The sequence below is a fragment of the Schistocerca serialis genome, chromosome 11 (assembly GCF_023864345.2).
Source record: "Schistocerca serialis cubense isolate TAMUIC-IGC-003099 chromosome 11, iqSchSeri2.2, whole genome shotgun sequence".
Classification (NCBI taxonomy): Eukaryota; Metazoa; Arthropoda; class Insecta; order Orthoptera; family Acrididae; genus Schistocerca; species Schistocerca serialis.
Window position 1 is genome coordinate 150496694 of NC_064648.1, and position 13274 is coordinate 150509967.

Sequence of the window (13274 nt, forward strand, 5' to 3'; positions counted from 1 at the left end):
AAGAAAAATTACCGGAATGGAATAAGTAAATAAAAAGTGCCACTAGTACAAACTGAAACCTACTTCACAGAAATGACGAAATGAATTGACCGGTTCCGCAATGCAACGTGTAATGTACTGGCCTACATCGAACAGTAGAAAATACCCTCCCTGTATAGACATTATAGGATTGAAAATCAGAGATCGAAATTCGAGACTGTACGAGCCCCTAGAACGGCCAGAGCAGAGTGTTGTGTACGCGCTGGCAGTGGAACGTGCAGCAGGCGCCGGAGTCTTTGTTTGTTACGTTGTTGCTGTGTTTGTGTTGGCAGGCACGCGGTGACGGGCTCCCTGGACGGCAAGCTGATCATCTGGGACACGTGGACGGGCAACAAGGTGCAGATCATACCGCTGCGCTCCTCCTGGGTCATGAGCGTCGCCTTCTCACAGTCTGGCAACTTTGTCGGTGAGGACAGTTCTGTTCTCTCACTCTCACTCTCTCTCTCACTCTCTATCCACAGTTTCGCCATGTACTGACCCAACACATCTACACTATTGGCCATTAAAACTGCTACACCAAGAAGAAATGCAGATGATAAACGGGTATTCATTGGACACATATATTATACTAGAACTGACATGTGATTACATTTTCACGCAATTTGGGTGCATAGATCCTGAGAAATTAGTACCCAGAACAACCACCTCTGGCCGGAATAACGGCCTCGATATGCCTGGGCATTGAGTCAAACAGACCTCGGATGGCGTGTACAGGTACAGCTGCCCATGAAGCTTCAACACGATAGCACAGTTCATCACGAGTAGCGACTGGCGTATTGTGACGAGCCAGTTGCTCGGCCGCCATTGACCAGGCGTTTTCAATTGGTGAGAGATCTGGAGAATGTGCTGGCTAGGGCAGAAGTCGAACATTTTCTGTATCCAGAAAGGCCCGTACAGGACCTGCAACATGCGGTCGTGTATTATCCTGCTGAAATGTGGGGTTTCGCAGGGATCGAATGAAGGGTAGAGCCGCGGGTCGTAAAACATCTGAAATGTAACGTGCACTGTTCAAAGTGCCGTCAATTGAACGAGAGGTGACCGAGACGTGTAACCGATGGCACCCCATACCATCACGCCAAGTGATACGCCAGTATGGCGATGACGAATACACGATTCCAATGTACGTTCACCGCACCGTCGAGAATCACGGATGCGACCATCGTGATGCTGTGAACAGAACCTCGATTTATCCGAAAAAATGACGTTTTGCCATTCGTGCACCCAGGTTCGTCGTTGAGTACACCAACGCAGGCGCTCCTGTCTGCGATGCAGCGACAAGGGTTACCGCAGCCACGGTCTCCGAGCCGATAGTCCGTGTTGCTGCGAACGTCGTCGAACTGTTCGTGCAGACGGTTGTTGTCTTGCAAACGTCCCCATCTGTTGACTTAGGGATCGAGACGTCGCTGCACGGTCCGTTACAGCCATGCAGATAAGATGCCTGTCATCTCGACTGCTAGTGATACGAGGCCGTTGGAATCCAGCACGGCGTTCCGTATGACGCTCCTAAACCCATCAATTCCATATTCTGCTAACAGTCATTGGATCTTGACCAACGCGAGCAGCAATGTCGCGATACGATAAACCGAAATCGTTTATCAAAGTGGGAAACGTGATGGTACGCATTTCTCCTCCTTACACGAGGCTTCACAACAACGTTTCACCAGGCAACGGCGGTCAGCTGCTGTTTGTGTATGTGAAACCGGTTGGAAACTTTCCTCATGTCAGCACGTTGTAGGTGCCGCCACCGCTGCCAACCTTGTGTGAATGCTCTGAAAAGCTAATCATTTGCATATCACAGCATCTTCCTGTCGGTTAAATTTCGCGTCTGTTGCACGTGATTTTCGTGGTGTAGCAATTTTAATGTCTAGTACTGTATATATCTATATCTCTTGGACAAATACAAGGGTGAAATTTTATGTATAGGAGATTTGGAACTTTAATAGTGGCAAATATTTATTTAAACTCCTACAAAATAGAAACGTGTTTCAGTTGTGTTGACTGCTCGAGCGGTGCGGTCTATTGCCCGACGAATTTGTAGCAGTTCTGAAGCGAATGCCGTCAAGTGTTTCCTTCAGTTTAGAAGTCAAGTTGAACTCACGAGGACTGAATTCATGGCAGTGCAGTAGGTGGTATAGCACTTAGCAGCCCCATCAGTCAAACAAATCAGTAACAGCTTGCACTGTACGTGCTTGAGCATTGTCCTGCAAAATGATGGTCAAGTCCTGCAGAAAGTGTCACCACTTCTGTCTGTAAGCTGGTCGCAGGTTGTGTTCCAAAAATGAACAGCTTAGAGGCGGAAGTGATGACACTTTCTGCAGGACCTGACCATCATTTTGCAGGATAATACTCAAGCAAGTACAGTGCAAGCTGTTACCGACTTCTTTGGCTGATGGGGCTGCTAAGTGCTATACCACCTACTGAACTCCCCTCACTTAAGCCCTCGTAAGTTCAACTCGATTTCTAAACTGAATGAAACACTTCACGGCATTCGCTTCAGAACTGCTACAAATTCGTCGGGCAAGAGACCACACCACTCGAACAGTCAATACAACTGGCACTGCTAAGAGTATCGTACGACTTCCACATGGCTGGCAACGGGTTACACACATTGCTGGTGACTACTTTGAAGGTCACTAAAACTTTGAAACACGTATGTATTTTGTACGAGCTGTAAATAAATATTTGCCACTATTAAAGATCCAAACCTCGTATATATATACAGGATGAAACAGCTTCGTCATAACACCCCTTGTATCTCCCCAACCGTAACAGATACAAAGATACTGTTTGGACAGTGAATGGCAGGGACATGGGCTACTTGAATACATCGCATTTCATGTTTGTGCTATTTTTTATTACAGAGATATGAGACCACCTTTGTTTTTGTTTTTTAAATGGAACCCTATGTTAAGTTTTAACGTAACGTGATGGACTTAAAAAGACTGTTTCAAATATGTGTGTATCATAATACACTCCTGGAAATGGAAAAAAGAACACATTGACACCGGTGTGTCAGACCCACCATACTTGCTCCGGACACTGCGAGAGGGCTGTACAAGCAATGATCACACGCACGGCACAGCGGACACACCAAGGAACCGCGGTGTTGGCCGTCAAATGGCGCTAGCTGCGCAGCATTTGTGCACCGCCGCCGTCAGTGTCAGCCAGTTTGCCGTGGCATACGGAGCTCCATCGCAGTCTTTAACACTGGTAGCATGCCGCGACAGCGTGGACGTGAACCGTATGTGCAGTTGACGGACTTTGAGCGAGGGCGTATAGTGGGCATGCGGGAGGCCGGGTGGACGTACCGCCGAATTGCTCAACACGTGGGGCGTGAGGTCTCCACAGTACATCGATGTTGTCGCCAGTGGTCGGTGGAAGGTGCACGTGCCCGTCGACCTGGGACCGGACCGCAGCGACGCACGGATGCACGCCAAGACCGTAGGATCCTACGCAGTGCCGTAGGGGACCGCACCGCCACTTCCCAGCAAATTAGGGACACTGTTGCTCCTGGGGTATCGGCGAGGACCATTCGCAACCGTCTCCATGAAGCTGGGCTACGGTCCCGCACACCGTTAGTCCGTCTTCCGCTCACGCCCCAACATCGTGCAGCCCGCCTCCAGTGGTGTAGCGACAGGCGTGAATGGAGGGACGAATGGAGACGTGTCGTCTTCAGCGATGAGAGTCGCTTCTGCCTTGGTGCCAATGATGGTCGTATGCGTGTTTGGCGCCGTGCAGGTGAGCGCCACAATCAGGACTGCATCCGACCGAGGCACACAGGGCCAACACCCGGCATCATGGTGTGGGGAGCGATCTCCTACACTGGCCGTACACCACTGGTGATCGTCGAGGGGACACTGAATAGTGCACGGTACATCCAAACCGTCATCGAACCCATCGTTCTACCATTCCTAGACCGGCAAGGGAACTTGCTGTTCCAACAGGACAATGCACGTCCGCATGTATCCCGTGCCACCCAACGTGCTCTAGAAGGTGTAAGTCAACTACCCTGGCCAGCAAGATCTCCGGATCTGTCCCCCATTGAGCATGTTTGTGACTGGATGAAGCGTCGTCTCACGCGGTCTGCACGTCCAGCACGAACGCTGGTCCAACTGAGGCGCCAGGTGGAAATGGCATGGCAAGCCGTTCCACAGGACTACATCCAGCATCTCTACGGTCGTCTCCATGGGAGAATAGCAGCCTGCATTGCTGCGAAAGGTGGATATACACTGTACTAGTGCCGACATTGTGCATGCTCTGTTGCCTGTGTCTATGTGCCTGTGGTTCTGTCAGTGTGATCATGTGATGTATCTGACCCCAGGAATGTGTCAATAAAGTTTCCCCTTCCTGGGACAATGAATTCACGGTGTTCTTATTTCAATTTCCAGGAGTGTATTTAGGCGAATAGTTATTGAGACACAGATATCTTCTTGTATCGTATTCCTCCTTCGAAGCGGCGTTGTCCAATGCGATCTTTCCTGTTGACCACTGAGGAAGCCGGCCGTTGTGACCGAGCTTCAGTCCGGAACCGCGCTGCTGCTACGGTCGTAGGTTCGAATCCTGCCTCGGGCATGGATGTGTGTTATGTCCTTAGGTTGGTTAGGTTTAAGTAGTTCTAACTTCTAGGGGACTTCTGACCTCAGATATTAAATCCCATAGTGCTCAGAGCCATTTGAACCATTTCAATCACTGAGGAACTTAACACGGAAGGTGTTGTTTTCCTGCTTCTCGATAACGCTGCAAGGTGACAACGAGGTAGCTCGAAAGAAGGGTATAAGTGTGCTGCTGGGGTAGTGGGACATCGCATTCCCGTCACATTTTCTTGCAGCAGACATGTACACCAACGAAGAAAAGTTAGGTATGCTTCTAGTGTATGGTGAAAGCAGAAGAAATGCTCTTACAAGGGAACCTCCCCATCGCACCCCCCTCAGATTTAGTTATAAGTTGGCACAGTGGATAGGCCTTGAAAAACTGAACACAGATCGATCGAGAAAACAGGAAGAAGTTGTGTGGAACTATGAAAAAATAAGCAAAATATACAAACTGAGTAGTCCATAGGCATGATATGCAACATCAAGGATAACGTGAGCGCAGGAGCGCCGTGGTCCCGTGGTTGGCGTGAGCAGCTACGGAACGAAAGGTCCTTGGTACAAGTCTTCCCTCGAGTGAAAAGTTTAATTTTTTATATTCAGTTTATGCGACAAACTCTTATGTTTTCATCACTTTTTTGGGAGTGATTGTCACATCCACAAGAAAACCTAAATCGGGCAAGGTAGAAGAATATTTTTATTCACTCGCCAAGTGTACAAGTTAGGTGGGTCGACAACATATTCCTATCATGTGACGCACATGCTGTCACCAGTGTCGTATAGAATATATTAGACGTCTTTTCCTATGGAGGAATCGGTTGACGTATGACCTTGCGATCAAATGTTTTCGGTTCCCATTGGAGAGGCACGTCCTTTCGTCAACAAATCGCACGGTTTTGCGATGCGGTCGCAGAACACAGACACTAAACTAAATACAGCGAACAGAAACTTCAATGAACGAGCGGCCAGATCCTAACTTTGCGAAAATAATGGAAGTATACTTTTCACTCGAGGGAAGATTTGAACTAAAGACCTCTCGTTCCGCAGCTGCTCACGCTAACCACGGGACCACGGCGCTCCTGAGCTCATACTGTCGTCCTTGATACTACCTATCTCGCGTATGGACTACTCAGTTTGTATATTTTGCTTATTTTTTCATAGTTCCACACAACTTCTTCCTGTTTCCTCGAGTGATCTGTTTTCAGCTTTTCAAAGCCTATCCACTGTGTCAACTTATAACTAAATCTGAGCGGGGTGCGATGGGGAGGTTCCCTTGTTAAAGCAATATGGAGAGCTGTATTCTGATCGTGAGCGTCCTACACGCCAGCTTCTTGCACGTTTTTGCAAGTCACTACTGGAATCGGTATCATGGAACGTCATGCAGAGCACAAGGCAGAAAATTGCAACTGGCGAGGTACATGAAGAGGGCGTTCTAGCTTTGGAGCATAACGACCCTACTGTTCCGTGGCGACATATCGCCGCGGAATGTGGTATAAGTCACAGAAGTGTTCTACGCATATTTCACCGGCATAGATTTCACCCATTTCACCTCTCACTACATCGAGCACTCTCCGGTGTGGATTTCGAACGGCGCCAGGAATTTTTCCGGTTTGCTCTGCAGCTCCTACAAGATGATCCAACTTTTTTCAACGGGTGCTTTTTACTGATGAAGTCAATTTCACCAACGACGGTAATGTAAATTTGTATAATATGTATTACTGGTCAGTAGAGAACCCTCATTGGCTGCGACAGGTACAGCATCGGCAACCGTGGAGTGTTAAAGTGTGGCGCGGCATCGTCCGAAATGTCATTGTGGAGCCGTACGTCATTCCTGGTACACTAAATGGCAAGAACTACGCACAGTTCCTGCGAAACGTTCTGCCCATTTTGCTGGAAGAGGTGCCACTAACTACGCGTCAGTGCATGACGGCTGCCCTGCTCACTCTTCCCGTGTGGCTACAGAGCTGTTGAATGAGAAGTTCCCGGATTGTTGGACAGGACGACGTGCTGAAGTGAAGAGGCCGGCCCGGTCTCCTGATCTGACCCCTCTTGATTTTTTTCTGTGGGGTGCAATCAAACATAAAGGGTATGCTCAAATACCAACTATGCCAGACGATATGAAGCAACGTATCATCGAAGTCTCACGTGACACCCTCGCAGCCGTTCACTAATCATTCGAACGGCGACTACAAATGTGCATTGCAGCAGACGGGAAACATTTTGAGCACATTCTTCAGTAAAGTTGTGTATGGTCTACAGTATGTATTTTGCATCTTTGTGTGTATTTGCTTCGTATTGTGATCAATAGTAAAATTTTCAAATAAAAAAAAAAAATACGTACGAAATAATTGTGACCAATAAGGGCCTCCTCATTTACACTTGTATTTCTGCCGGCCGGTGTGACCGTGCGGTTCTAGGCGCTTCAGTCTGGAACCGCGTGACCACTACGGTCGCAGGTTCGAATCCTGCCTCGGGCATGGATGTATGTGATGTCCTTAGGTTAGTTAGGTTTAAGTAGTTCTAAGTTCTAGGGGACTGATGACAACAGATGTTAAGTCCCATAGTCCTCAGAGCCATTTGAACCATTTTGAACTTTATTTCTGTTACCTAAAATGTATTAACATCTTGTAGTATTTTAATACTGTATGTTGTCTACTATTTTGGTATTACAGTTGTCAAATAACTGAATAATATTTGCGCGACATCATCAGTTCATTTTTGCGCAAAATATCGCAGTATGTATTACTATTGTCGGGTAAATGGGCGGGTTTGTGTAAGGACGGACACGCGACGTTTACCATGTACTCTACACAACAGGAGAGGTCGCATTGGACAACGCCGCTTCGAAGGACGAACACGATACGAGAACACACATGTGTCTGAAAAACTATTCGCCTAAATATTATGATACACACATATTTGAAACCGTCTTTTTAAGCCCATCATGTTACGTTAAAACTTAACATAGGGTTCCATTTAAGGAAACCAAAGATGGCCTCATATCTCTTTAATAAAAAATAGCACAAACATGAAATGTGATGTATTCAAGTAGCCCGTGTCCCTGAAGCTCCCTGTCCAAACGGTATCTCTGTATCTATTACGGTTGGGGGATACAAGGGGTGTTATGGTTTAGCTGCCTCACCCTCTATAAATGAAATCTTCAGTAGCCATGGATATGTTATATGGTGAAAGGAAAAGTACCATGTACAGTCAGTAAGGACATTGGCTTATAAAAGCTGCATTACAAATAATGCGATACAACTTTACAGTAGTTTTCTATATATGATAAAAATTATTTCGTCATTTTCACTTTCTAGTGACTTTCTAAGGCCATTGTTACTTGGTCACTGTTCTTACTCATTAGCAGAATCCCTGAAACGCGTGAATTACAAAACTTGAAAGAAAAGAATGTGAAAACATGGCACTGGAAGTAGTGCAAGCTGTCCTGTAGATTAAGCCAATTGAGCAAACTTACTCCTCAAAAAGAGCGCACTTATACTTACATATAATCGAATAGTATAGTATATAGTTATATTAAACTAATAAGAAAGTATGAGAAGCCATTAAAAACTCTAAAGTTAGAAAGAAAATTGGATGTCGTGAAACGCGAAGCATCAACACATCATAAATTTCGTCACGATCCTATGACGCTATTCGGTGCGCTTTTTTCTTTTTAACCACATTTTGTTCGTTTTTGTTGGTTGCATTTCGGGGCGGACGTCACATAACATGACCAATTCACAGACTTTTTTAATTTTTTTTTTTTTTTTTTTTTGCGAGGACAGCTAACCCTCAGACCTAACACGCTGAGATGCCGTGGCAGCACTGTTGCTCTAAATCAACCACCAATCGCAGATGATTTTATCTTTCTTTTTTACCATGTTCTCAAAGCTTTAATCGTAGATACACTGAAGACTCAAAGAAACGGGTACAAATGCCTAACATAGTGTAGGGCCGCCGCGAGCACGCAGAAGTGCCGCAGCACGATGTGCCATGGACTAGACTTACGTCTGAAGTAATGCTGGAGGGAACTGACGCCATGAATGCTGCAGGGCTGTCCATAAATCCGTAACAGTACGAGGGGGTGGAGATCTCTTCTGAACAGCACGTTGCAAAGAATCCCAGATATGTTCAGTAACCTTCATGGGTGGGGAGTTTGGGGGCCATCAGAAGTGTTCAAACTGAGAAGAGTGTTCCTGGAGCCACGCTGTAGCAATTCAGGACGTGTGGGGTGTCGCATTGTCCTGCTGGAATTGCCCGAGTCCGTTGGACAATGGACATGAAGGATGCAGGTGATGACACAGGATTCTTACATATGCGGGTCAGGGTGGTATCTAGACGTTACCTAAGCCCGTCATGAATGGATGCCTGATATTAGACACATACGTGGCATCTGACAGAGGCGTAACTAGACGTATCAGGGATCCCATATCACTCCAACTGCACATGCCCCACACCGTTACAGAATCTTCACCGGCTTCAACATTCCCTTGCTGACATCCAGGGTCTATGGATTCGTTAGGTTATCTCCATAACCGTACACGCCCATCCGCTCGATACAACTTGAAACGAGACTCGTCCGTCCACGCAATATGTTTCCAGTCATCAACAGTTCAGTGTCGGAGTTGACGGCCCAGGCGAGGCTTAAAACTTTGTGTCATGCTTCCATCAAGGGTACACGAGTGGGTCTATGGCTCCGAAAGCCCATATCGATGAAGTTTCGTTGAATGGTTCGCACGCTGACACTTGTTGATGGCCCAGCATTGAAATCTGCAGCAATTTGCGGAAGGGTTGCACTTCTGTCACGCAGAACGATTCTCTTCAGTCGTCATTGCTCCCGTTCTTTCAGGATCTTTTTCAGCCACAGCGATGTCGGAGATTTGATGTTTTACCGGATTCGTGATTTTCACGGTACACTCTTGAAATGGTCCTATGGGATAATCCCCACTTCACCGCTAGCTCGGATATTTTGTGTCCCATCGCTTGTACACCGACTATAACACCACGTTCAAACTCACTTAAATCTTGCTAACTTCCCACTGTAGCAGCAGTAACCGATATAACAACTTCGCCAGACTCTTGTTGTCTTACGTGTTGTCTGCAGTGCCGTATTCTGCCTGTTTACATATCTCTGTATTTGAATACGCATGCCTATAATGGTTTCTTTGGCGCTTCAGTGTCTTAATCAGACACTGAGATTTTAAATACTTGATGTATGTTAAAATAAAAATATGCATGCGTGCTCCAGCTCTGTCGTAAGTATGTGGGCAAGATGGACTTGCGGAGTAGGCGAGGTGGACCGTGTAAAAATGGCTATACATTCCGAAAAGAGGCAATTAAAATTTCTTATTTTTATTCGGAAGATGTTGAAATAAATACAATATTGTATTATTAATTGCTTTGGTCCAAAAAATTCTATCAGTTTATTATAAATCTTGGTCAAAAATGTTCTTTTCTAGTGAGTTGTTGGTTTTGTTCAAATGTTAGCCTTTCTTCCTCTCACCACAGCAATTACACTTATTGCCTAATGTTGAAACGGAAGGACACTGTATCGAATTGTCATCTTTATAAATTTCCTAATAGATTTCACCAGACTCAAAACATTCATCCCATTCATCAAAAAGTTAGTTTAGTAATCTTCTACAAAGTCTGCATACAATGAACATGGTGAGCTGTTTGCACTATTTTTATTTTTTAGGTTCGTCAGACTGTTTTTCTCTTCACTAGTACTTTCCTTTGGACATATTTCTATGCCTTTTCTCTGTTTCCTTTCTTTTCTTGTCCCTCTTCTTCTTTACAGTTTCAATATTTTCATCAGAGTTTAGTCCTTTGGATACAGTTGCTGGCTTCCTATTGAAGTTCATGGTTTTACCAACGAATGAAATGATCGTATCGCATTGTTGGCCGGGATGCACCATGTGGGGAAGTTCGGTCGCCGTATTGCAAGTCCTCTTTAGTTGACGCCACTTCGGCGACTGGTGTGTCAATGATGATGAGAGACACAGAACACCCAGTCATCACGACGCAGAGAAAATCCCCGACCCCGCCGGGGATCGAACCCGGGACCTCGTGCGCGGGAAGCGAGAACGCTACCGCAAGACCACGAGCTGCAGACTTTACCAACAGAACGAACAGGTGATATTTCTTCCAAAAGTTTTGTCTTTGTTAGCTTGGGAGTAGTCAGTTTTGAGGTGGTAATGTTAGAAGTTTTAGATTCAGTGAAGGAATTTGACTTTTGGAGGTAACACTGGTCTTTTGAAGTGCTTAGGATCAGCAGGTCTTTTGGCCTGTCTGTGGGATTCTGCTCTTCCATTTGTTGACACACACGTCTCTTCCGACAGATAAACATAGTCTGAGACTTCAGTGAGATTATTTCACATGCCTAGAAAGTTAAATTAAATTGTGCTCCATCTCTCTCACATTAGAACAAGTGGCCCATCTCTCCCAAATAACACTGCATGATTTGAATGAATGGGACCACTACGAGTGTTAGACTTCTTCGTTGGAGAACACGACCGGTTTCGCAAATTAAATTTTGACTGGAATACTCTCTTTCAAATTCTGAAGGTGGCGGGGGTAAAATACAAGGAGCGAAAGGCTATTTACAATTTGTATAGAAGCCAAATGGCAGTTATAAGACTCGAGGAACATGAAAAGGAAGCAGTGGTTCGGAAGGGAGTGAGACAGGGTTGTAGCCTTTCCCTGATATTATTCCATCTGTATATTGAGCAAGCAGTGGAGGAAAAAGAAAAAAGAAAAATTCGGAGTAGGTATTAAAATCCATGGAGAAGAAATAAAAACTTTGAGGTTCGCGGATGACATTGTAATTCTGTCAGAGACAGCAAAGGTCTTGGAAGAGCAGTTGAACGGAATGGATAGTGTCTTGAAAGGAGAATATAAGATGAATATCAACAAAAGCAAAACGAGGATAATGGTTCAAATGGCTCTGAGCACTATGGGACTTAACATCTATGGTCATCAGTCCCCTAGAACTTAGAACTACTTAAACCTAACTAACCTAAGGACAGCACACAACACCCAGTCATCACGAGGCAGAGAAAATCCCTGACCCCGCCGGGAATCGAACCCGGGAACCCGGGCGAGCATAATGGAATGCAGTCGAATTAAGTAGGGTGATGTTGAGGGAATTAGATTAGGAAATGAGACACTTAAAGTAGTAAAGCAGTTTTGCTATTTGGGGAGGAAAATAATTGATGATGGTCGAAGTAGAGAGGATATAAAATGTAGACTGGCAATGACAAGAAAAGTGTTTCTGAAGAAGAGTAATTTCTTAACGTCGAGTATAGATTTAAGTGTCAGGAAGTCTTTTCTGAAAGTATTTCTATGGAGTGTAGCCATGTATGGCAGAGATACGTGGACGATAAATAATTTAGTCAAGAAGAGAATAGAAGCTTTCGAAATGTGGTGCTACAGAAGAATACTGAAGATTAGATGGGTAGATCACATAACTAATGAGGAGGTATTGAGTAGGATTGGGGAGAAAAGAAGTTTGTGGCACAACTTGACTAGAAGAAGGGATCGGTTGGTAGGGCAGGTTCTGAGACATCAAGGGATCACCAATTTAGTATTGGAGGGCAGTGTGGAAGGTAAAAATCGTAGAGGGAGACCAAGAGATGAATACACTAAGCAGATTCAGAAGGATGTAGGTTGCAGTAGGTACTGGGAGATGAAGAAGCTTGCACAGGATAGAGTAGCATGGAGAGCTGCATCAAACCAGTCTCAGGACTGAAGACCACAACAACAATTTGAGATATTTAGCCATGCCAAGAAACGGACAAATAAAAGCGATAAGGTCTATGTCTGCTTACAGTCAGAAGATTAAGGTTTTATTTGAATAGGGTAAAGCCATTCCTGATATTTATATCCAGCTATTTATAATTTCTGACTCACGAATGTGCGAACGTCTACGACAAAGTATATTGTGCGCTAAGACCATCTCCAACCTCCATTGTAGACAGCCCGGGGAGGAAGTGTTGCTGTTGCCGGCGCCAACGGACCGCTATCTGCAGCGAGGAAAGCCACTGATGCGCTGTGTCGCAAATATTAACAAGGTGAGATCGACTTTTTGAAACCGAATACGGTGATGTAGGTTAAGATCTCAAGTATCACACACTTCAGCCATTTACCCTGGTGGACTCTCGTTTGCGAGTAACTGACAAAAAAAAAGTGGGGGTTTTGTGTGACCCTCAAGAGCATGAAAAAAAAGTTGTTTATTGCAGTTGCATTGCGTGGTATAGGGGACAAAACAACCGTTTCATGTGTTATGACTTCGAATCTTATCAGTTTTTTTTGCTTTTTGCTTTCAAATCTTCGTCCAAATTACTTTGATCATTCTTTTTATTCATTCAACTGGGTTAAATGTAATTTTTTACTTCTGTTCCTTTGTCACATACCTTATATCACCATATGAGCTTTTTTATTTCTTTCGTTTTTTCTTTATATCATAATTTTTCCAGTCGAAATTTTTGTGAATATGAATTAGATTATGTTTATCTATTACAATATTCAATTATTGAAAATTCCGATCTATCAGTTAAAACCAAAAGACGAAATCATCTACTTATATTTGTGCAATGGGGTCAAAAATGGAACCTTATGTGCCTTTTTTCTTTCACGGTAATCGTC

General features: G+C 44.9%; 1 protein-coding gene across 1 annotated transcript in view; it reads left to right on the forward strand.

Annotated features, from left to right (window-relative positions):
- The window catches only part of LOC126427101 (guanine nucleotide-binding protein subunit beta-2), a 188328-nt gene that overhangs the window by 93333 nt on the left and 81721 nt on the right, over positions 1-13274 (forward strand). The window contains exon 4 of the mRNA XM_050089302.1: positions 312-445. Coding sequence (XP_049945259.1) covers positions 312-445 — 134 coding nt within the window. The remainder of the gene's footprint in view (positions 1-311; positions 446-13274) is intronic.